This window comes from Melospiza georgiana, chromosome 3 (genome assembly GCF_028018845.1).
Source record: "Melospiza georgiana isolate bMelGeo1 chromosome 3, bMelGeo1.pri, whole genome shotgun sequence".
NCBI lineage: Eukaryota > Metazoa > Chordata > Aves > Passeriformes > Passerellidae > Melospiza > Melospiza georgiana.
This window is the reverse complement of record NC_080432.1, coordinates 107155192-107181361: the sequence shown is the minus strand read 5'-3', so window position 1 is coordinate 107181361 and position 26170 is coordinate 107155192. Positions and strand designations below refer to the sequence as shown.

General features: G+C 37.0%; 1 protein-coding gene across 2 annotated transcripts in view; it reads right to left on the bottom strand.

The window, feature by feature from the left end:
- Nucleotides 1-26170, bottom strand: part of COL12A1 (collagen type XII alpha 1 chain) — a 99355-nt gene that overhangs the window by 28889 nt on the left and 44296 nt on the right. For both annotated transcript variants that reach the window (XM_058021739.1, XM_058021740.1), the window contains 26 exons: nucleotides 25977-26116; nucleotides 24687-24816; nucleotides 23523-23668; nucleotides 23127-23256; nucleotides 22195-22334; nucleotides 21315-21444; nucleotides 19792-19931; nucleotides 19405-19537; nucleotides 19277-19303; nucleotides 18829-18971; nucleotides 16553-16682; nucleotides 15581-15720; nucleotides 14375-14504; nucleotides 13591-13733; nucleotides 12557-12686; nucleotides 11523-11665; nucleotides 10008-10137; nucleotides 9692-9811; nucleotides 8943-9089; nucleotides 8142-8258; nucleotides 7571-7717; nucleotides 7409-7483; nucleotides 6702-6841; nucleotides 4652-4775; nucleotides 4314-4457; nucleotides 2295-2459 (listed from right to left, as the gene is read on the bottom strand). In XM_058021739.1, the coding sequence (XP_057877722.1) occupies nucleotides 2295-2459; nucleotides 4314-4457; nucleotides 4652-4775; nucleotides 6702-6841; nucleotides 7409-7483; nucleotides 7571-7717; nucleotides 8142-8258; nucleotides 8943-9089; nucleotides 9692-9811; nucleotides 10008-10137; nucleotides 11523-11665; nucleotides 12557-12686; nucleotides 13591-13733; nucleotides 14375-14504; nucleotides 15581-15720; nucleotides 16553-16682; nucleotides 18829-18971; nucleotides 19277-19303; nucleotides 19405-19537; nucleotides 19792-19931; nucleotides 21315-21444; nucleotides 22195-22334; nucleotides 23127-23256; nucleotides 23523-23668; nucleotides 24687-24816; nucleotides 25977-26116 (3384 nt within the window). The remainder of the gene's footprint in view (nucleotides 1-2294; nucleotides 2460-4313; nucleotides 4458-4651; nucleotides 4776-6701; nucleotides 6842-7408; nucleotides 7484-7570; nucleotides 7718-8141; nucleotides 8259-8942; nucleotides 9090-9691; nucleotides 9812-10007; nucleotides 10138-11522; nucleotides 11666-12556; nucleotides 12687-13590; nucleotides 13734-14374; nucleotides 14505-15580; nucleotides 15721-16552; nucleotides 16683-18828; nucleotides 18972-19276; nucleotides 19304-19404; nucleotides 19538-19791; nucleotides 19932-21314; nucleotides 21445-22194; nucleotides 22335-23126; nucleotides 23257-23522; nucleotides 23669-24686; nucleotides 24817-25976; nucleotides 26117-26170) is intronic.

The window sequence follows — 26170 nt, the reverse complement described above, 5'->3', positions numbered from 1 at the left end:
AGGATTTAACTTGAACAAACAACTGAGCTTTACTTAGATAAGTTTAAAACAGCGTCACACAGTATAGCTATACATCTTTAACACTTATTCCAGGGGTAAATAAGAGAATTTTGTGACCTGCAGTTAGGGCACATTAGGCATCATTCTACTTTTAAAAGTTTTCAGTGACTGTTACTCTTGCCTTCTTCTAGTAGTACTTTTGAAATGCAAAATTAGATTCATAAAACACAATACTCATTTCAATATTTTAAAAAGTAACTTACTCCCTTGAGCTATATCCAGCTATTCTGAAATCTAACTTTGTAATATGAACATATCTTCTGATGTACCTTAAATAAGACGAAAAATTGTATTTGGTTTGCATGGCAAGGCTTTGGTAATGGGGGAGCTACAAGGGTGATTTCTGTGGGAAGTTGCCAGACACTTCCCCTGTGTCCAACAGAGTCAGCTCCATCTGGTTCCAAGACAGACCTGCCACTGGCCAAGGCTGGGCCCATCAGCACTAGTGGCAGTGTCTGGGGGATTACACATTGAACAAGGGGCAGTGGCTGGGGTTGTGGGTTGTGTGTGTTGGAATGGCACAACAGCCTGCAGCTGCAGAGAGGAATGAGAATGTGCGAGACAAAACTCTGTCAGGCACCAGAGCAGAGATTCCAGTGCATTCCTGGTCTTCCCTGTGGTGAGGCAGGCCGTCCCTCTGCAGACTGTGGAAGTCCACAGAGGAGCAGATATCTGCCTGCAGCCCCTGGAGGACCCTAGGGCAGAGCAGGTTTGAAGGAGACTGACACTGTGGGAAGCCCATACTGGAGCAGGCTGCTGGCAGGACCTGTGGCACCCCAGAGGGAGAAGCCCATGCCAGAATGGGTTTGCTGGCAGGACTTGCTGACCTCATAAGAGGCCCACAATGGAGCAGGCTGTGCCTGAAAGACTGCACCACGTGGAAGGGACCTAATGAGTTTCAACAAGGGCAAGTGTAGCATCCTGCACATGGAGGGGAATTACTCCAAATTCACATTGGGGGCTGACCTACTAGACAGCAGTTCTGCTGAAAAGGACATGGGAGCTTTGGTGGATAACAGACTGACCATGAGCTGGCAGTGCCCTGGTAGCCAGAGAGGCCAGTAGTATCTATTCCATCAGTATTCCATCAGGAAGAGTGGCCAGCAGGTCAAGGGGAGTGATCCTGCCCCTCTGCTCAGCCCTAGTGAGGCCACATCTGGAGTGCCATGTCCAGTTCTAGGCTCCTCAGTACAAGAAAGACTGGGAGCTACTGGAAAGGTCCCAGCAACAGAGCATGAAGATGAGAGGTCTGGAGCAACTCTCTTATGAGGAGAGACTGAGACAAGTGAGCCTGCTTAGTCTAGAGAGCACTGAGACTAAAATATGTATCTCATTAATACATATAAATATCTCAGAGGTTGGTGTCAAGGGGATGGTGTCAGACTCTTTACAGGAGTGTCCAGCAACAGAAAAAGGAGCAAAGGCCACAAACTAAAACACAAGAAGCTTCACCTCAATATGAGGAATAACTTTCTTATGTTGAGAGTGGCAGAGCACTGGAACATGCTGCCCAGGAAGGCTATAGAGTCTCTCTCTCTGGAGAAATTCAATATCCACCTGGATGTGTTTCTGTGTAACCTGCTCTGGGTGATCAGAGGTGTTGGACTGGATGATCTTCAGAGCTCTGTTCCAATCCTAACAAGGTGATTCTGATTCTATGACCTACACTGGGACAGTTCATGAAGAACTGCAACCCATGGGAAGGATCATATTGAGAAGTTCGTGGAGGACTGTCTCCCATGGTAGGGACCCTCACTGGAGCAGGGGAAGAGTTTGAAAACAACTTCCCCTGGGGAGGAAGGAGCAGCAGAGACAATATGTGATGAACTGATCACTGCCCTCATTCTCTGTACTCCTGTGGTGCCCAGGGTGAGGAGATAAAGAAAATTGGGAGTAAAGCTAACTCCAGGAAGAAGGGTGGGGTGGTGAGAAGGTTTTTAATACCTGGTTTTATTTCTCTTTATCCTACTCTGATTTCATTGATAATAAATTAATTTTTCCCCACATTGAGTACAGCCCATGACAGTAACCGCTCAGTTATTTCTCCCTGCCCTTGTCTCAATACAGGAGCCTTTCACTGTATTTTCTCTTCCCTGTCCAGCTGAGAAGGGGACCAATAGAGCAGCTTTGGTGGGCACCCAGCATCCAGCCAAGGTCAGCCCACCACTCACTTTAAGCAGTATATAAGCAAACATATTAATTTGGGAAAAGGGAAACCAATGTCTTCTACTTACTTGAGGTAGCTGTCTCACACACAAAGGTGACAAGGTTATCTTGAATCTTCTCAAAGGCATCAAAGTCATCAACAATAAATACATGGCGTTCACTGGGCTTGCTGGCAATCTTGGCCAGTTCATTGTAATCCACATCAGCCACACCAACCACAAAGACACTGAAGCCTGTAAAAATAACACTTGTTACTTGAAATGCAGCAAACATACATCAACATTTTTAATGTTAATATTGCACAAACCATTGACTTGTGATGAGCTACCTATGAGCACACATTCCAGACCTCTTTTCACCTTGTCAAAGCTCTGAAAGATGTTTTGCATCTTTCTTTCAAAACTTTCTCCTCTCTCATTGTTTTTTGGGGCATTATCCAATCTCATGTGGCCTTGGCTACATAGTCTCCTCACTCTTCAATACAAAACATACAATTCTCTCAGCTCTACAGTATCTCAAATCTGTTCTGTGGCCAAAACCTTAAAGACCATTAGTTACCCAGGTGTCTATCTGTTTCCATCTCTTGCATTTCATGCTTCTCAGTTTCTCTTTCTTAGAGTGGTATTCACATCACCAACTTCTACTTTCCAAGTTAAGTTGTCTAGTTTTTCTCTATAATCACCAGATCAACATGGTCAGATTCAGAAAGCAATTCATCTTAGCACCCTCACATGCTGAATTCAGGGTAGGAAAAGTCATTGTTTGTAGATGCCTTCTGTTGCTCTCTTCATCAGTCATAAAAGGACCCTACACAATGACCTTAGACTAGACATTTAGTTGCCAGATATCTTAAGTTAAATGAGAAGAACCAGACCACAGAAGTCAATCATATCACCAGGTGTAAATTTCATTGAATAGAAACTGCACAGACATTGGAAAAGCCAGTTGGAGGCTGAAATTGGGATTCAAATTTATTTCAAATTATAAAAGTAGCTTTCTTTTTTTTTTTTTTTTTAAGAAGCTAATTATTCCCCTGTAGCCAATTCTGGTGAAAATTTGGCTGAAATACTTTGTCCAGCTTTGAGAATGTTTTGATATGTGTAGAAAACAAAGCAAGAAGAGAGGAAATTAAAAATGATAAGGGGTCTCAAAAACATGATCAACATGAAGGAAAAATGATCAACATGATCAACATTGAAGGAAAAATAGGTTTGTTTGGTCTATAAAAGAGAAGACAGAAAGAAGAGATGACAGCAAGTTTCAAATACCAAGGCCCATTACAGTGGACAACAATCAGTTTCTTTCCTGATTAACTAGGCAAATGAAGACAGCAGTCTCACTAGCATGGAGAAAGACTTAGGTGAAATAGAAGACAAAGGTCTCCTACCAGTAGGGTAGTTAAGCACTGAAGCATATTTTCCAGGGAGACTGAGAAACCATCTAGACAGAGTTAATTCTTCCACATTAAAGAGACAGAGATGATAGTTTGTGCTTTACATGCATGTGATTCCCATAAGGATGTACAACATCTCCCTGCTCAGAGATCAGGACTGGGAGGTTCAAGCACTGAAACGCAAAATGCCAAGTGCTGGGACAAGAACAGATTACTACACCCACATAAGCCACAATCAAATCTGATGAGCAAGTGTTTCTTAGCTCAAAAGGCAACAGAGGAGTCCATTCAGACCCAGCTACTTCAAAAACAGTTACTTAAACTGGAGATCCATGGTTTTATACCAGATAAAACATAAACCTCAGAAAACCCATTAAAACACAAGCACTAGTATGGAGTACACTTCCCAGTGATTTCTGGGATCAAAACATCAAAAAGAGGAAGCAGTAACCAAAAGCTACATCTTTGAAATTATATGCATATAAAATCTTTGGGAGGCCACATCCTTCCCCAGAGGGCTTAAGAAAGAAAATGTAAGTCTAGGTCCAGAGAGCACAAATTCTTTGAATAGTTCTGAGGTTTTCCCAAATACTCAGAATACATTTCTGAGTCCATAAAGGATGAGTAAATGATTCCCAGATAATTGAAGCAATACAGAAAAGAAACAGCCAGGTAGGTGCTGTGGACTGCTTACCAGAGTGCTGTATGACTGTCGCTGCTTTCCTCACCTCATCCTGAGACCGACCATCAGTGACAACAACAAGTACCTTGGGAACACCTCGCCTCATGCCACTCTCCCAAGTCAAAACCTTTTCTTTGATAAATGTTAGGGCTTTGCCTGTAAAGTGTGCAAGAAACAAGGAATCATCCATATTATCCACAAGAGAAGAATTCTTTTACTTCTTAAGGGCAACAGCACAGAACTAAAACACCACAGAAAAACCCACTTCTTCAGCCATTCAATATTTGGATAATTACACATTTTCTGAAAATATTTTATCTTAAATAAATATAATTACAGGCCAGAATTACCTGTCCTAGTGTTTCCTCCTCTGTACTGAATGTTTTGAAGAGCACCCAGGGCCTGGGCTTTGTCATCAAATGTATTCAGTTTAAATTCAGATTTTGCCTCGTCACTGTACTGCACAAATGAAACCTGAAATGGAATATAACAGTGTTCAGTCTTATATCTCCAGATTCAGGACAACTCTCTCAATTGAAATATTTAAATTTTTAATTAATAATTTTTAAATAATCAAAATTTATTTTTAAAATATGTCTGATTATGCACACACATACGTATTTATATATATAGACATCACACCAATGTGCACACAATTATCTTTTCTTTCCCTTCCTTCCTTCCTTCCTTCCTTCCTTCCTTCCTTCCTTCCTTCCTTCCTTCCTTCCTTCCTTCCTTCCTTCCTTCCTTCCTTCCTTCCTTCCTTCCTTCCTTTCCTCTACTGTATAAAATGTAATATGACCTTAAATGCATATGATCAAATTCTACCTTTTATTATGGTGAGGTATATATACCCATTTTCTAATTCTGAGCAGAGGTACAGTATCTACTAAACTCCTTCCAGCTTTTTTTTTTTTAGGAATAAAAATGAATCTGTCAGTAGAATGTCAATAAAGTTGAATACACACACGAGTACATACTCACTTGCCTTAAGCACTGAAATACAATCACTAAAAATTTATTGCTACATAATGTTTACTTTTTTTTATTTTGTTCCTTTTAATATTCTGTAAAATTGCAATATCATAACGTTCTATTTTAATGCTGAATAGAAATATTTCTGTTATGTATATATTCACATTTTTTGTAGTAAATTCCCCTTTTAAAAGTATTAATTTTCAATTAAAAACCTCAGGTTGTTGCATCTCAAGTGGTATGTGACTTCAATACTTTATTAAACATTAGTGTTTATATGTGTCTGTCACCTTTATTGTCTTCCCTACTTCCTTATATATTAGCAAGAAAAATATATGAAGCAAAAACCAAATGAACAGGAAAACTACCCAGTATAGACTAGAGCTAAGAATGATAAAGATTGTCTGACACAGAATGACTTTAAGTAGTATCTTTTCCTTTAAAAGTCTAGAGAGTTAAAGATAGGGAATCAAATTACTAAAAATATGCCTAGAAGATGAAAAGCAGACCTTTAACAATGTAAATATCCTGTCAGCCTTCTAACCAAAGAAAATGCATTGCACCTGCAGCTCTTTGCAACCAGAAATACCATGCAAGAAACTCCTTTGGACCTCATGTCATTCATTCCATCTAGTGAAAGAGAAGGGGTTATGGGAACCTAGACATTGATTTCATCCAGCCTCCTACAAGTAGATGAAAACTGATAATGGTGCAATGCTTATGATAAGAAGTCAGACGGGAAGTTAGTTTGACGTAACTATGAGCAGCTCAGAACTCCTGAAAGTCTATCCCTCATTAGCTATTTCTGTTTACTCTCTCAAAATTCATTAAGAGGACCTTTTCATACTTTTACCACGCCCACTGTAGAGCTGATTCATGTTAGCACATCATGAAAAGGCTTTTGCAAGCGCCTTTTTCAAAGGCATTCTGCTATTTAGTGCAGTGGGACTCTAGGGAGCTCAGCAATGGCAAGCCAGCTGGACCCTGCAGGCACAGGACTCATCTTTTACACTGAGAATTTAAAATGTGGCTCTCAATCAGAAGTCAGAATCTCACTAAAACAGACTTCTGATATGACAGAGACAAAACCTAGGATACAAAAACTAAGCAGTGTGCCAGTTGTTGATGCCGTATACAAAGAAACAAAAATATAAAATTGACCATACATCGTCCCAGTTTCTCTTCCTGGAAGATTCCCACAAACTGTAACTTGTATTTCAGAATATTAACATCTCAAAATAGAATGGATTTTCCTAGTATTTATAAAATGCCAAATATATTTCATAAATAATAGGCATGCACACCCAAATACATGTATTTTTTAGCAATATAATACAAAAAATGACAGCATTCTGAAAGGAAGTAACAATTCAGGTAATCTTCAATTTCCCTCCAAAGTGTACCCAATGGGAATAACAAACCTACCTGGATTCCAGCAGGATTGATTAAATCAAAGGCTCCTACTGTACTAAAAACAAATTTCACTACTTTGTTGAAATTATCATCACCAATACTCCAGGAAGCATCAGTCAAGAATACTATGTCTGCTTTGGCACCTCTGCATACTGAAAGTCCAAGAAAAGGAACCCTTAAAATACATCAACCATACCACCATGAAATAAATATTGCTTCAAAATTTGAAAATTCAATCATAACAAATATTCAGCAAATGTCTACTACCACACATTCAACCTGGCACATGAGTAATGCTCTACACAAAAACATTTTTTAAAATATATCAAAGAAAGCTTCAAGAAATGTCAAAGAATTCAAGATTAAAACGTAAAAATTGTAAATTACTTTTTTTTCCTTGATCAGCTACCATAAAACATGAATTGTCTGTTGAGAGCAGACAAAATCATAGACTTTCTGCAGAGCTATAGAATATCAATAATCTTTCCCCCAATAATCTTTTCCCCAAAGGTGTGCATCTTGCTGTTCTAAACCAGAAAATGCTGAAGTCTAGCAAAGCTCTAGAGCAAAGAGATGGCATTAGGAAAGGTCCCAATATTCATTTCCCTAAAAGGCTGTGCTAGTTTTAAATCCACTTAAATTTATGAAAAATTGAGGTAAACTATGAAGTAGTACAGCAACTACACATAAATATTGAATAATTCTAGAAACAAACATACCATCCCGAGCTGGAGGGATTGTGGGAGGTGGAGGAGGTGTAGGTGGTGGAGTCGGTGCCTCTGTAGGTTTGAGGACTGAAAAGAAATAATAATTTTATTCTACAGCTGAAACAAGACAAATTCTATACCTAAAACTTAAAGTTCACAATATCTGTTACCTACCTGTATGCTCCCTCATAGAGACTGGAGGTCCCTCAAGGTTAGGGGTCTGAACAAAGACAGTAGCATTGTATTCTGTGTCTGGTGAGAGGCCAGTAAAACAGTGGCTTGTTTCTGACCCACGAATTGTGATTTCCTGTCCTCTGGAACCTGTCAAAAAAAGCCCAATGGAAAAAAGTTAGAACCTATTACTTCCCTTCTAATGTATATATACATAAGTGTGGTAATGAAGAAACTTCTTGAGAGGAGGTTTGGACAGCACTCTTATTCTTGTCCCATAACAACCTTTCTAGACCAAAATTGTGTGGTGATTGTGAACCCTGGAGCACACTAGAAAGTACAATTGCAGCTCACATGTGAAACCAGGCAACTGGTAGGTCCACTTGACAATAAACAGTACTCCCTCTTTGCAGCCTTTTCACCACTCAAGAAAAACAGGTTATACTCAGAGCTTCAAAACTCAATCAGATGTATCATTATGGCTGGTGCTTGCCACCAATCCAAATAAGTGGTGCTCTCACTGACATAAGACAATTATGTTTCTAGAAAATGCAAAAAAATAGAACACACTTACCATCAGTTGGGTTTAGCTTCAGTCTGTAGGAAGTTGCTGACCGATGAGGTGACCACCGGATACAGAGAGTATCCCAACCCACTTTGTAAGTTGTTAGGTCAGTGACATTCAAATATACTGTGAAAACCAGCACACCAAAATGAAAACCATATTAGCAGTGCTAGTTTGGAACTTGATTTTTAAAAACACTTGCAGAAAGAAAGAGCTTTTCTAGTCAAATCTCCCTATTTTACACCCCACCTAGCTATTTGCAAAGGCCCCAGATCTCATAATGGGTTACAGCCCATTTTATGAGTTTTCACACAATTTCTTCACAAAATAAGAAATCTCCAAAAATAAATATCTGACTTATATATATAGCAGCATGAAAAGAATGTACTTGATTCATCATAATTGAAGAAATTTTTTGAAGTGCCTTAGCTGAGGCCATCATCAAAATCACTGGACATTGCTATGAGGTAAAAGCAGAGTATCAAAAAGCCTAGACCTGCTTAGTAACATGGTTAGATTCTGCAGTACCCTGGAGATGGGTAAAGATTGACTCCAAGTATATCTTAACAAAATTTTAGGAAATAGACTAGAAAATTTTATTTCATCAAGTCATTACTTTAAAATATATTTTCATTACTCCTTCCATGATCAGTGTTTATAAGATCCACCTCATGGACAGATGACAAGTATTCTCCATGAGAGGATGCTCATGCATCCTAGCAACCAGCCATCAAAATCTTCTCTTAATCAACATTATCTCTTACCAGCATATGTATCTAGCATGACTACAACAAAATTGTTCTGACTTACGTGTAGTGCCTTGATCTGTCAAAGGTATACTCATTCCAGAATCATACTGGGCATAAACATTCACATCATAAGTAGTACTGGGAGACAGGTTATGCAAAGTGTAGGAAGTCACTTCTCCCACAAAAAACTCCCTGGGCTCATTTGAACCTTGAATCAAGGAAGCATTAAGAACAGAGAAAGAAAGAATCATGATTACATGAACTACAAAACTATTCCGTCTCTTACACATCAGTAAATGTTAACCTCATTTTTCCTAAAACAAAGCATATTGATTTCTTTAATTTTAGCATATTACAACATTGCAAACAGAACATACACATAGTTTTACAAACTATTGTGCAATTTTTGTTTTCAGCTTCTAGAAAGATATGTATATTGTTTGAAGGCCACATAAAACAAAAGTTCTGCAGGACATTAATACCCAAATACCTGTCCAATATCCTCTCATATACACCAGTTCATAGCCTTAGGACAAGAGGCATTAAAGAGGCTAAAAACAAATCAGGTCACTGTATAAAGTTTTAACTATGCAATTCAATCCCTGTAATTAAATGTCTGATACTACAATTGACAGTTTGTGTTTATTATAGAATACTGATCATAAGACTAAAGTTTCCATGAAAATTGGTAAACAGAGGAAATAAATAGATCCTTTAACACAAAATGATACTTATGATTTCTACTCTGGTCTGCCATTAGCTACTCACTGTTCTAAGAGTGGTATACTCAGGATGAACAAGTTTTCTTACCCACAGGCTTGTATACAATTTTATAGCCAAGAACAGGGGATGGTGAAGGATCCCAGGAAACTCTGAAGCGTGTATACCATTCGTCAGTTATATACATATTTTGAGGAGGAAGCAGGCCAACTAAAAAGAAAGAAAAAAAACCATTCTAATTAAGCTACTAATTGTTTTTCAATTTTTAGAAATGCAGATTGTTACTCTGCAAGTAACAATCACATCAAGGACATAATTAACTTAATAAAATCTTTACAATGTTGAAGTGTTCAAGGAATATGTCTTAAATTTTAAAAAGTATAATCAATATGAAAACTATAATTACCAGTTTTGCCATTTCCAGTCAGTTGACCACCATCTCCATCTTCATACACAGCAACAACAGTAATTTTATATGGCGTATCTGATTGTAGTGGTTGTAGTATCACATTATTCCTTATGCCAGGAACTGTTGTCTAGAACACAAAAGAAACAGAGGCAAACACATTCACAGTCTTGCAACTGATCAGTAGTGACAGTAGCTAGAAACAAAAATTTGTTCTGACATTTAGCACACTATGTTTTATGTCCATCATAGAAAAAGTCATTCAGGATACCTTAAGGGTTATAGCCTATAAACAATTATCAGTGTTTTTTATTTTGAATGACAAAACAATGTGGCCAACACAAAAACATAAATCAAATTGATTCTTCAGTCCCAACACACATCAGACTGAGATGCTGCAGTTCTCCACCAAAATTTCAGTACTCTTCTCTCACAGAAATATAGAAGTCATAATGATGTGGGTTTTTTCTTGGCAGATACAAGTTATTCTGAGAAGGAAGCTCTAAATACATTGACATATAAAAGTACTCCCATTTATGCATCCCTCAATCTCAACGTCCTTATGCATCCATGCACTATTGCTCCCTTCTAATTGAAAATGTAGGTATAAATCCAAAAGTGATCCTGCTCCTTAAGGAAGACATAAAGCACTGAAACTAAGGGAAGTAATTTGAGGTATCTCTCTCAAAAGTGCATGCCAGTCAGTACTCGCTATGAATACTTGATTAAAATTTTCAGTTGTTTGAGACTTGCTGTTTTTATGGATTGTCCAATCTTTTCTGCAAAGATATGTGTGTTGACAATACGTGTGTCCTGAATAATGAGTCCAGTAGGGAATTTTCAAACAGTGAATTTTCAGCATGTGCTATACAGTAATATAAAAGCAATCAAAATGTCATTTTGGCTGGTGGCAGTTGGCAGGAATTCTGCCATTGTCCTCTACAGGATCTGAGTTTTGCTTTGCTATAAATACTCTGTGAATTTTATAAGCTTCAGAATAACTTGTGCTATCATTAAGGTGCAGGAAATGAAACACACATACTGAAACTTAGAACAGCAAGTTAGATGCTGAATCAAAGTTAACATTGCTGTCTTATTAGACTGTCAATTCTCTTCAATTTAGGAAATGCAGATTTATGTTTATTCTGTATCCTAGAACACTGACTTAGTAATGAATACAGTATGAAGTAATAGATGGCTATTCAATCCATCACACTTCAATGAAATGCCAGGAAGCAGATTCTGTTCAGAATTTTCTGATTAGTGTGTGACTCATATATTTAACATTATTTCACATACATATTTGTTCAAGAAACCATATATTTTCTGTAGCTTCATGGAAAAAAAAAGCCCTGTTTTATACAAACCATGGCTTCCTAACATTTACAGCAATGATCGGAAAACCCACAGAGCCTGCACAGTGTACTGCATGTAGAACACATGTCTTGATTTTTGTGTAGCCTAAAGAATTGACTGAAAACATCTCAGTGCTTACCAAGGAATTACAGAACTTACGTATTCATCAATAGGGTCTCCCACAGTGGGTGAATAAATGATTCTGTACTGCTGGACTGGCCCATCAGCATGGTCCCATTGCACAGAAAGGCTGTTTGTGGTCTCATCAAATACTCTCACATTCCTTGGACCACTGCGAGGCACTGAAGAATGAAAATACAGATGGTTTTACAGGGCATGATACCTCTAGATCAGTGTCACCCTCATCAATTCAAATGTTGCCCTGAAGCCAAAGCCAATGGCCCTTCCTGAAACCCTGAATAAATATATATACTTGGGGAGATTAAGTCAAGGATCATGCCTGAAGGTCTTAAAAAGAGCCAGACAAACTGAAACAGCACGGAAGGGAGAGAACATACAGATGTGTAAAGTGAGCATCCACACACATTCTGCTTCTCAAACTCCTGCAGACAAGTATAACTATAGCCTGCCACATCTTCAAGTTTTAGATTAATTTAGGGATTTTACAGGGAAAACAGAAGAGGCAAAATTATTGTTGTGGACAGGTTCTGTTCATGTTACTTCTAGTGTGAATTTTAAAGAATCTAAGCATAACACAACCAAGATCCTATGAGACAAGGAGATTTTGGTGTTTAAGTGTCTGCAGCAAAAAACAAACAGCTGGGGAGGCCAACACATAAAATTACTATGTCAGACAGCAACCATGAAGCCCTTTTTTTCTATTGGCCACTAATTCTACCCATCTTAATAGGCTGTATTTTTTATAAAAGTTATATTGTTATTCATTGGTAATTTGATTTTGAAAAGAGCATTTTAACTCTTACACATGCAAATTAAGCTTATTTCCCAATTGAAAATTACATTGCTAATAATTCAAGTACTCCAACTGACAGACAGCATAGCAAAAATTCCCTGCCACAGAGGCCTATAATTGCTGCAGGCATAATTCAGATGCATAAATTCAGAATTGCACTAAATATCTTATATTATTTGTAATTGTAACTAATATTATACATTCTTCACACACCAGTTTTGAATTATATTTCACAATACAAGTACTGAATGTCTCTTACATGTTCTTCCCTGTGCTTGGCTTGGATTTCCCTCTCCATCTGCATACAGAGCTATAACATTTATTGAGTAAGCAGTGTCAGGAGTCAAGCGCTCCAGAATCACATCACGAGTGTTGCCTGGCACCACAATCTAAAACAGAAACAACAAGCACCTATATAAATAAAGTTTCCGCTTAAACCATCTTTTTTTTAGAAAATAATTTTAATTAAATATAGAAAAATTGGAAACATGACCATGCTGCACACTGTCCAAGAAAAATAACATAAATTTAAAATAAAGATGTAATACTGAAAAAAATTCAATACCGGTGAAAAAAAGAACAAACAGTATCAGGAGCTCTCATTCTGCCAACACAGTTGTTACTTTTTACATTTTACATTAAAATCATTCAGAAAAATTGGGAGAAACATTCATAAACAGAAACTAAAAAAGTAATTTCTGTCACAATTTACTATGTATAAAGGACAAAAAAAGTCCTTACAATTCCTCACATAAAAACATGTACATCTAAATGTACCATATGGGTGTTCATTTTATATTAGTACATTCATAGTCAAAACTTTAAAACTGCACTTATTTCTGTAGAAATCCAGGAGTTCTTACTTCACACCTGGAGGGTACTTTTTTACCCATATCCAGATTTCACTGCTCAGCAACCCCCATATAAGAGTAATGATTTAGGGTAAGCAGATGGCATTTGGTTTCCTAATTACATAATTCCTAATAAATATTTGTTGTCTCTGACTCTCTTGAAAAAAAAATTATTTAACTCATAATTATCTGCAATATGATAAAGGATACTCAATCATCAATACAGAGTTTTAAATGGGAGAGTATTATTTCTTATTTCTTTCATTTTACCAAATTAAGCCTCTATTAACAATGGACTAGACTCCTATAAACACTGTGCTTTCTGCAGAGACTCTCCTGGGCAGACAGCTGGCCTGAGTTTACTGTTATTTTTTACACTCATCAAAGGAAGCAATAGTCTCTACACACATTTACCTAACAGTATAAAAGCTAAATTACTTACAGATTCTGATGGCCTTGGGCCAGAGAGTGGAGCATAGTTAATTCTATATTGCTGTACTGGACCTGGAGCAGGTTCCCAACGGACATTCATGCTGTTTGGTGTGGGATTGTAAACGTGAATGTTTCTTGGTGTTCCTCTCTCCACTAGATCAAGGATAATTTAAATGAAGTTTTACAAAGTTGCTTGTGTAAGTTCTATTTCTAAATGAATTTACAACAGTGCTCAAAAGAAGCTGAAAAGCACCTCAGCCCAAGATAAACACATTACTTTTGTTAGCCTAAAATTTAAAAAGCTAAGAATCTCCATGTTCAGTCTTCCCAAACTTCTGTACCAAGCAGCAAAGTACATGTTTGTACTGCAAATTGAAAATATGATCATAACACTCTGTTTTCCTAGTGTTGATCAGATATGCGTGGAAAATAACCACAAAGTACACATTTTAGGTCTAGCTGACATTAGTAGCCCAAACTTCCTAGAAAATTTTAAGTACACGCATGGACATTAGCATGGATTAACAACAATATTCACTCTTTGTTCACAAATATTTCTACTAGCACTACAATTAAAATGTTTTGTGAAGTAAACACTAAGTGTGCTGCACAACTTTTGGAGCTAAGCTTTGCCTCAATTAAGTGGACTGAAAGCCTCCACACAAATAAGCAAAGGAAACACAATAAGTTACAAAGCTGCAAAAATAACTTTTAATGTAAAATCAATTTCTAATGATCTGAGGCCATTCATAAAAAAATCCTAACATTTTCTTGAAAAGGGCCATTTTACTTACAGGTGCGTCCAGTGTCAGAGGTACGTCCACCATCCCCCTCTGGGAAAACTGGAACCACAGTTACAGTGTAAGGTGTGTTGGGCTCAAGAGTCCTCAGGATGACATAGTTTGTATTTCCTGGTACTGTGGTCTATAAATTTAAAAAGAAAGGGTCAAGTAACTTACAAAAACATGCCAAAAAATAGTTTAAGCTTTTTTATTTATCACATACTCCCCTATCATATCTAATTTCCAGACTGGATGTGATAAAAACTTTACAAAAGGTGAAGCTTAAAATAACATGGTTTTTGGTATCTTCTAGAACTGCTTTTCAAGAAGATTCTCTCTCAGACCTAATACAAATGAGTTCTAAGCACTCCTATTTAGCTCTCTTACAGCTCTCTCCACTTTTGGGTCCAGATCCTGCTGTACTAATGAAAGTAGTAGAATCTGATGTGAACTCTTTAATGTCTACTATTTAGCAGCTCAGAGGCATTAAAATATCACTTTCTAAGTTTAAAAAAAACCATTACATAGCACTACAACATGCTGATGACACGAAGTATAATGAGCAGCTCATGTTAGGAAATAAAACTCCACAGCACCTAAGAATATTTGTCATCAGTAGCACCTTAGTTGCTATTGAAACAATGGCATTCATATACAACTCATTTCATGTGCACATTGAATTGCACTGATGTAGAAAAAGAAACACAACTAGGAAACAATATTTCCCAGTCTGCAGCAAGGGTTTTGTATTTTCAGGATTCTTTTAGCTCTTTAGCAATTAAATAATTTCGGGAGATTAGAATATGGATTTTTCTCATTCCACCAATACCATTGAAGCCTACAGTCACATGACTTCTTAGCAGTAAAGATGGAAGAAATGAAGTTTGCCAACTTTTTAAGCTTTTGTACACCCTGAAGTCAGCTTTACATTCACACACACTGCCCTAGGGATAAAGAAACAAAAACTTGTGTGTGGTACTAAATCCCATGCTAAGAACTAATCACTGATGGCCTATTATTTGAAATCAAACATCTGTAATACATATGGGAGGAACTTTCATGAAGCTGCTGCGAATTTTTTCCAGGGGGGCTATGAACAGAAAAAAAAAAAAGCGCATAGGCAAACAAGACCTACTTCACCCAGCAGCATTTCTCTCACCACCCCCATGAGGTGTAATTTATCTGAGATGGTTAGTGAGATCCACATAAAGAATTTACCATTTCCTCTGCACCTCCAGCTGTAGGTCCATAAAACACTTTGTACTGGCGAGGACTTCCTTCTGCATGATCCCATCGAACATTCAGAGTACTGGTGGTTGGGTCATAAACTAGCAAGTTCTTCACAGTGGTGAGAGGTTCTGAAACAGATCAATAAGATGTCAGAAATGTGGAACCCTGTTGTCTCCTTTTTGCTGTCAGATCACCTCTGTAATGTATCCTTAGAAAATTTTTAAGATAGGTTTAATAGCTCATGTTAAATCTTATTTATCTTCATCACTCAGAATACATCAGCTCTATCCAACACCACAACGCTAAATTAGAAAAAATTATTTCTGGACACTATTTTAGAATTATGCAATGAGTTAAATAGAATTTTTTCTTCATTCCTCACCAAACCCATTGCTGTGTCTGACTTCCCATTACAAGCTCATAATTAAAATAAATGCAACTGAATTAATAATTTTGTAGTTATATAATTATTTAAGTTAATACATTGAAATGGGTTTTATAACTGAAGTGTCTCTGGTAGCAAATCTGTGATTTCTATAGAAGGATCAAAAGAATGCATCAATATAAAATGGGAGAGTCCTAAAGTGCACACTATGAAGATCACCATCTCAATTGAAGATCCTTAAAAGCACTTATATTTGAGAGTAACATGCCCTCAGACGCCTTAAGGTGTTTACTAAGTTCTGGCATAAAACAATTAAACAAATTAAAATGAGGAAGAAGTTCCATAGTTAGATTAGGGTTCCTCTCAGCTGTAAAAACTGGGCATCCAGTCAAAGGCAGTGGTCCAGGGCTTCTCTAGAACCAGTAGACTGACAGGGGCTGTTACTTCAGAAACTTGAAAGCCACCAAAGGAAAAATGACAAATACAGATGGGATGAATGTCACCACAAGAAACTTTTCTCAGCTCTTCTGAAAGCAGTATATTGATGATGTCTAAGAAGACCTGAAGTTACTTACTGGTTCTGCCTCGTCCTGTCATTCTTCCCCCCTCACCGTCTGCGTACATTGATGACACAGTAATAGCATATGGTGTGTCAGGCTGCAGCTTCTGTATCACCACACTGTTCTGTCGTCCCCCAACAGTAGTCTGCAGCAAAATAAAAGGAAAATATTAAAATCCCTTTTATACTCTATTTTGTGCTTATTGCTATAGTAAAGAACACAAGCATTTGATGCAGAGTGGAAAACACTGTGATGTGTTTTCCACACACAATGCTGCAATTTTCTTCTGACTGACACTGGCAGTAGACATTGAACAGTAGTAATATTTAGTACATATTTGTTTTAGCAAGTTTAGACACAAAGCCACTATTGTTTAAAATCTCCAAACTTGAATACCACTACAATTATATATAAACTCCCACTTCTGTACCAGCACAAATTATATTGTAACTGCTATCATTCTTTTTACTTTTAAGACTATCTGCACATTTTCAAAGCCTGTTCAGCTAAGGTGTTTGGCATAACACTTCCAGTCATCTGCTGATGAACTGACAATGAGCAAGCATTTACACATCTTTACATTTCATAGCAGTAGATTATTTTAATTTACAAGCAGACTATTTTAACTTACAATCAAAGGGGTTTTTTGTACTCAAGTGTACACAGCTCCTTTCAAAGCACAAATGCTTTTATCATCCCATCATGGCTGCCTCTACATTTAGTATCTGATTGCCTTTCAAAACCTGACCCTAAATGATCATGATAGTCTCAGCAGTTCTGTGTGCAGTTTTTGCAGACCTTTTCTTTTCTGTCTTCAGATCACCTGTGATTCCTCTTGGTGCTGAGGCCATTAAAAGTCAGACAGGACAATAAAAACTCCCCAGAAATTATATTTTAAATATTTTGCTGTGGACTATTCTACTGCCTACCCAGCACCTACAGTTTAATAAAATAGCAGAGTGGCAAAAGAAGACAAGGAATTATGATCATATGACTGCAAGTCATTTGCAAAGAGACATTAAATGCTGTGAACAGAGTAGGAGACTTCTGTGTGCTCTCCTCAAATAGAGGTGTTTTCTCCAACTGCCACTGCTTGACTCTATTCTAGCTGTAAGCAATTAAGTCTATTAACCATATTCTTTGCACAAATTTCAAGAGAATGATCATAATTCCCTCTTTACTCCACTGCCAGCAATTAATTACAGATGTTAATTAAACATATTGCTGTTCCTTATTTCTCTAGTGATTTCTCACTAAAATAGTGTTTGAGTGCTCAATATAAATTTCAATTACCTCAACCCAAATGCATGTTGTTCAGAAGAGAGTTAAAATGGGTATGTAAATATCCAATTGATTCTAAAGTAAATATTCCTAGATATACTTCTGAACATGAGTGATCTCCAATTACAGAGGCGAGCTGAATTAATGTGGTTCTCATCTGAGACTGTTCCTCTGACTCATTTGACAGTAACCACAACAGCCTCCCACTAAAGAATAGGGCATTTTTAAGTAGCACACATTTCTGATAAACAGCCTGACTGAATTACCACTCCCAGGCTGTGTTGCATAGACTGCCAGTAGCCAAAACCATTTGTGCTGACAACACAGGGAAAGCTGGCTGATCTTAAAGTACTATCTCTCCATAGCATTACAGCTTTTCATCATAGTAAAAGAATCTAAAATACCTTAAATACTTCATTAGCACATGTTTTGCATGTATTTCTCTTTACAACTGCTACCTCTGTGAGTTTATTCTGACCCTAGAGTGGTGAGAGAGAGTCTCATCTATTCACAGCATGTTCCGTGGCAAAGTCTTCTGGTAACACGGGAACTACACTATGAAAATGATGGAAAACTCTGGACTATGAAAGTAGTCATGGTAGTTCATATTATTGATTGTCCTGGCACCTCTATCTGTGACTTGTAGCCTTAGATGCTGATTGACTTATTCCTCGACGCACTTTATTTTAGTTTTATCCATAGATAAACAGTTGGAGTTTATGAACTCAAAGATCTTTTCCACCCTGAATGAGTCTATGATTATATGATTTTTTGAGATAACAGGATGCATCCAAAATTATTGCTGCTCAATTAAGAGTGTTCCACCTTGGATTTGAAAGGGGAGGAAAAAACAGTGGGAATATATACTTATTCACTACAAATATAAATTTTCAAGTAAAAGATAATTAATATGTACAGTGTTGTGTTTTGAAAAGAAATTATTCCAATGGATTACTTTACAGAAGGTTGCATTTAAGGCTGAATAACTTAAGCACTTCAAAATTAGTTACCGACTGTTCAGGGCCATCCCCACTGATAGGCTGGTAAATGATCCTGTATCTCTGCACTCGACCACTGGCAGGATCCCATTTGACAGTCAAGCTGTGTGAAGTTGCATTGTACACCTGAAGGTTTCGTGGGCCACTCTTTGGGGCTGAGAAGCATAATAAAGAAAGGAATAAATATGTAGCTCACCCAAGAGCAGAGACAAACACTTCATTCTTATTTTTAAGGCTGCATGAATGCCTGATCAAGAGCTGAATGTATTAAGGGGAACATAAACTGTAATGTTTGTAAAATAATAAACATGTGGTAATCTAGTGTTTAGTATTCTTCCAAATACACAATAATATTTATCAAATGATCTCAGCTTTTTAATGTCAACATTCATCACAGTTTAGAAAAAGGGAACTATGAGTTTCCTTCAATAAAATGGTACCTGGAAATTCAGATTCTTACCTTGTGTAGTGATAGGTACCAAGGGTACTAGGAAAAAAGTAGAAAGAATTTTCAGAATTCTTGTATGTGTACGCTTTCTGTTTCAATAACTATGAATAACAACATGCAGAATCCCTTTATTTACTTACATGTTCTTTCACTGCCAATGAGCTCATCACTTTCTGATTCATCAGGATAGATGGCAGTAACTGAGACATCATATAATGTGTCTGGATTCAAATTTTCAAAGACCAAACTATTCTCTTCCCCATTTAAGATAGTCTTGTGAAGAAATTAAAAAAAAAAAAAGGAAAATATAAATAAACAAAACCAAAACATACACATGAAACAGGCAAACAGAGTGGGATACAACTGAGTTTTTACTCAGTAACATCACTGAATATGCAGTAAGTATGTGTTCTACACCTTCTCACTGAATTTCCAATTTCTATTTTTTATCAATTGCATTTCTGAGTTTAAAAATACACCCTCTGAGAAACTGCCCACAAATACATAAGGGGGCTGTCTATTCTTACCTCCTGTTTTTCTCCTCTTCCATAGGGCCCCCATGTTATTCTATATAGAGAGACATCTGGAGCTCCATGATCCCAAGTACCTCTGAAACTATTCGTGGTTATATCTGTGATTCTGAGATTGACTGGTGCTGGCACAGGCTCTATTACGAGAAAAGGAAAAATGTTCCACAAAATATAACTACAAAATAAATACAGTTAAACAAAATAATTACTCAGACAAATAATTTAGAAGATTAAGTAGAAGATTCATCTCTCAGCTGCGATGCTTCTAATGACAACAGTCAAACACTGTAGTATTACCTGGTCCATTTACACTAAGCAAATTATCCCTCATAAGGTCACATCATTAGGCCATTGTCTGATAAAACAGACCTCAGCAGAGGCCACAACTCACATGCCTACTCAAAACAACTGAAGCCCTGGCTGTTACATTTTGGAGTTATATGGAGTGAATGTGAGCTCCCATAGAGACAGGTCAAGTTCCCTGCAGGAGTTTCTCACCAATCTTAAAATTCTTTATATAAGCCAAATAAGTCGCCTCTTATTTAGAAAGAATTCACAGAGGTTAACTGAAGGTTAAGGAGGGAAAATATTATAGCCACTGGGAAGAAATATGTAAATAGGTAGAACCAGAGAATTAAACCTGAAATAATTTCTTTGGCAGACCTTTCGTCTTCTTTCCTTACAAACACATTCACACAAAACCACAGGTACAGAGCAAATACTAGCACAACAGCAAGCAGGAAATCTCACAAGCACTTTTATATGCATCAAACTACCAAAAGAAAAATTCAGAAGAAAAAATGAGAATATTAATGGGTTTTTTCTTCTTTTTCATACCAGATGGAGGGGCAGTGAAAAGGTAAAATTACTCTTTTCTATTGTAGGTTTTTATGGTTAACTAAATTCTTAAATCCTAAGCTTTGATCAGGATGAGAACTTCCTTGATAGCTGCTTTCTCCTTTCAGTCTGGCACACCTCTTGTACAGAGATCAGCTCTTACAGCTTGTGCAGCCCCATTTCCTTGCCTTTATTTGCTGAGGTTATTCAAATCCCACCTTTATGATTCTCTAAAAGTAAAGGCTGCTTTAACATCCCATGATGCAAAAACTCTCTTGGATCAGAGGCAGGATCATGTCTCTCTAATCTTCCAGTATATGGCCCAGCTTCTTACTCACTTGCCTAGATTTCTGCAAAGACCTGCTAAACCTTTCCTCTGTTCTCATATTTTCTTATGGATTCTACAACTACACTTCTCCTTCAGTCTTTAAATAGAAATAGTTTTGCTTCAGTGGCTCTTCACCTCTCTGCAGACTGCAATGCCAGTATTCACTGCAGTAAGACACAAGTCATCTAAGATTTCTGTGGTTTATGATATTGCAAATAATGCTACAAGTGCAAATAAAGTATTTCTCAGATTAAATTAGAGCTTCACCTAAACCAAATAACATATTGCAACACACACCATTTAAATCAAACATAAGACAAATACAACCACAAGAATGATTATTAGGAAAACTTACGAGTGACAGCTTCTGCAGTTGTTGGTATGGATTCCCCTTCATCATATACAGCAACAACTTTTACATTGTACAGTGATTGGGAGGAAAGGTCAGAGAGAGTAATGCTCGTTTTGAGTCTGTCAAGTTCCACCTAAGAATAAAAACAGTGACTTAAAGGATTGTAAATTGCTCTATTTCTTACTCTGCATTTGCTCTAATGGCAGAAATTCCTGCACTGAAAAACAAAGTATTCTGCACTACATTTTACCATTTGTCCTTAAATTTACACTTAAACATTGAGAGTTTTCTACAAATTCCTTTGCAAAACATATTATATCAGATACATATAGTCCTTGTGGATCATTCACTGCTTTATTCCTCTGGAAACAAGGATGCAGACTGAACCTTTGGAAAATTCTGGTTCCTTTAAAAAATAAATTTAATTCTCCAAGAGCTGGTTTATGCCTAGCAGCACAATTAAGGTAAACTTGTACATAACTAGAAGACATCTCTAACAATGCTCACTCATGTTCTGTCAGGCAAAGAGGCTAACATACTTTTATTCCACTATCCTGTCCTCTTAATTGTAAGCTATTCTTAGACCTTGGTAGTATGACATTTAAGGAGAGCATAGAAATGGCTCTTTACCAAAACATGAAAATTTTCCAGTCAGTTTAAGGATTTTTTCTTCCCTGGAGGAAGAGGAGGAGGAAGAAGGGAGTACCCAAGAAATCTATCTTGTGCTCATTCAGTTTCGAAGAAATCCATACACTTTCTTGACTGCAATCACTATGAACTGATGTACTTTACTCTCACTGGTGAGTTATAATACTACCTTTACTGTTATTTTAGTAATCTAGCTTCTCAAAATAAAACTTTCCTAGTTCTTTAAAAAATTTACCTCCTTTACATCAGCATCATCAGCTATTTTATATCTTAGGATGTATTTTCGAACTTTTCCTGGGGCAGGATCCCAAACGACATTCATGGTGCTGTGAGTAACATCCTGAATTTTTAAACCTCTGGGTCCAGGCAAAGGTACTGTAAAAAAAATGTCAATAGTCAGTGAATGCTATTCATAGCAGAGGTACAGATCTCTCTTAGATGGAAGTGAATTCTCTTTATGTCTTTCAGTTAAAGTCTTTTCAGTGAATGGAAACAACCACTTTCTGACAAGTTGATTGTCCTGGGCACTAGATAAGACAGTTCAAAAGCTTATTTTCCCAGCAATGAGCAAAATAGCTATAAACTATGGTAGTTTCACCTTTGTAACTTATGAGTGCTATACTTCCAGAGGTATCAGGGATTAAGACCATAACATTTGGTGACAATAGCCAATTTTCATCTACAGTCAATGGTTTAAAAATTTTGAGAACATAAAAGTAGCCATGCTGCATGCATCTAGACCAGAAGCATGCCTTTGTCTACAGGAAATGTTTAAGGAAATGTATAAAGAAGGAAACCATTTTTAGATCTATTTTTTTCTTGATGTAGCATGCTTCTTTAGTATTCTCTATGCTTAAGAGGATGTCTGAATTCGGGAACAAGGTTTCTAAATTAATACAAGCAAAATTGAAACCTTTTAAAAACACTGTGATCTCAAGGTTTCCTTCATTATTCAAGTTAAAAATTATATTGTTCCCCTTTTAGTAGCTGGACCCTTCTCAATGAAATTGCCTTTGAGGCCTTCAGGAAATATGCAAGTGTTAGAAAATACATAAAACATGGTTAACATGATCTTCTAAATTAAACAGATTATATAAAGACTGTTGCATGAAATTAAAATTAGGTGTTGCTGAAGCAATAACAAAACAAAAATAAGGATGTCCATACATGTCACTTCCTGTGTGGTGAGTGGGTCACTCTGCATATCACCAAACAATACGTAAGCTGTTAAAGTGTACTCAGTGTTGGGGATGAGATCTACCAGCTGCACCTCGTTCACTGACGGTCCCACACGCATCTGCGCATGAAAAATAACACACCATGTTTAAAAACTGAAGAAAGCAACGGCAGAAAAGCAAACAATGATTTAACTTCAAGGGAATTTTGTTTGTGAGATTCACAGTATATTTACAGTTTCCTGACTGATGTCATTGTATATAATATCCCAGTAAGTTCACTGCACTTCAAGATGTACATGCCAGTCTTTTGACCATTATGATACTCTAACATTTTTTCTTAATTTATTTTTGGTAGAGAACAGGTAGCAAAGACAAATTCTCTTACCTCTTTCTCTGTGGCTGGGACTGTAGCATTCACAGGTTCATATGTTAACAAATAGCCAGTAGCCCCATTGAGAGGTTCCCATCTCACTCGCATGTAAGTTGATCCAATGTCATAAACATTCAAGTTTCTAACTGAAGAGATTGGCACTGTCAAATAAAAAATACATAGTAGTTTATTTCATTCAGCTTCTTAATATTTTATATCACAATTCATACCACTGAGAATATTGCACATGGGTATTAGGGCATGTTAGGGGTAGTAGAGGCGATCTGCAAACGGAGGTATTTAAATCCTTAGTTTAAGAATGAGGTAATGGTAATACTGTTTTGAATGTGGCCACAGATTTTTTACTTACACAGCTAAAACTCTTACAAGTCAGCACTGGAACATTTTAATCTTGTAAAAGGCACATTAACTCCTTTTAGTCAACATTTAACATTGAAAATTCTAATATGAAACAGCATTACTGTCTTGGGATCTGTATAAAGAGGATTTTTGTCCTCTCTTTTTGTTTTCTATATTTCTCAAATTACTAAATAAATGAAAAGTTTCCATGAAACCAGACTTCATAAAAATTATGTACATTTTAAGGATTTTTTTGACAAGCCTAATACAAAATTAAGAAGTGAAATGAACAGCAGACATTCAATATTATTAAAGAGGCAGAAGAGTCATTCTATGGTGCGTACAGCATAAATGTACCTGAAATCCATGTAGACAGCTCGTAGGAGAAACATAGCTGAGTTATAACTCATAGAAGTGGCATAATTGTGTTGAATTAGCTTTTGTTAATTTGAAATAATTCTGTCTGGCAGTAGCAGGAATTAATTATGTAGCATAAACAATTTGTTTTTTATCAGATTTCAGGAATTCATAAACTCAGTCTTGTAATTCATGTCTGTTGTTCTAGTTTTGTACAGCCATGCTTTATGACCCTAGAAAGAAGCTGGGACTAATATTTTCTACCACATTGTAGCTTCACTTTGCTGAAGTCTTCGAGACAACAAGGTCTGGACAACCAGAGTAACACAATACAGTTTGGTAATTCAAATTAAATATTTTACTTCTGCTAAGAAAATCTGTAGTGCTGAAAGTTCTACTGGACAGCTCCCCAGGTGCCAAACTGGTTGTTAACATGTTTTTCAAGACCCATTTCTAACTTACAAGTTGTTTCCCTGCCGATCAGAGGTTCACTGCTTTCGTCTTCTACCACAGAAAACACGTTAACCACATATTCTGTTTCAGGTTGCAGATCTTTCAGAACTGTTGTTCTTTCCATCCTACTTACATAAAACTGTAAGAGAAGCAATGTTAATCACTGTAAGAAAAATATTTTTGTAATTTTATCTCTAAGAAAAGCAATCATTCCTTGTGAAACTACAGGAATCAATGACAAGGAGATAAGTCTGGTCCTAATTTTGTATACATTTTGTCTGACAATATAGCATCATTTTTGCAAAGTAAGCTGTAGGGAATCTCAGACACTTGATTCAAATTGCATTGGATGTGCTTAGCATCACTTAGAGTGCATTCTGATTTCACACATGGTTTACACTTCTACATCATTAAAGAACATAAAGAGAGGACCAGGAAAAAGGGGCCAGTTTGGGAAAAAATTCAAAATCTGGGACAATCTAGGATAATCTAGATGGTTACAGCATAAGGCACTGGAAGCACCTAGTAGAACGGAAATACCTGACAGAAGTCAAATTGTAAAGTCAGTTTGCACTGGAACAACAGCTCAAACTTTAATCAAAGGTCAAATCTTGAACTCTCCATGAGCCATATATAAGATTTAAAGCCACAATCAGAGGTGGGACATTCAGAGCTAGGTACACAGTGGCACCTAACTACATTCTTCTAAACACTTCATATTCCTAGATACTATTCTGTTTGGTCAAAGACAGTAATGAGCATTTCAGATTTCCCAGGACCAAGAGTTGCCAACCACTGGCTTTCTGTGTAGAGAAGCAGTAACCACAAGATAAGTTTCATCCTGTGCAGTAAACAGTTTGGAGTCATATAGTGTTAATCTGAGCACTTCTTACAACCTGTGCCCCTCACTGTCTTGTTCTCTACAAAGAAGGAAATGCATTAAAAGGACAAGGGGGCCTACCCACGAGTATGGTCAGAAAATTTCTGGTGCAGACATATTTGAACTAATATATGACAGTGGAATATGAAAATAAAGGAGTGACTAGAAATAGAAGACAACTCTTTATAAGAAATATATTTTATGACTGGATTCATGACATTAAAACAATCACGATAATATATATGCTCCAGTTTTTTGTAATTTTGCGTAACATTTACCAAGGCATGATATTCTTGACCTTAGGAGCATTTTTAAGTTGCTTTTGCACCCTACTCAGCACAAATTCAGAATGATTTTACCGTGATGTGGAAGTCCAAGGTTATACTGGACATTGTAAAAGATGAACATACAATACTAACCTGTTTAGGGCTACCTCCAGAGGTAGGATAATATTCAACTCTGTATCTATCAACACTCTCAGGAGGTGGGCTCCATCTCAGTCTGAAAGAACGAGGTGTCACTTCTGAAATAACTAAATTTGAAGGAGGTGGCAAATCACCTGCAAGAGGGAAGCAAATTAAAAAGATATTCATTTATCTTGTCAGAAAGGGAA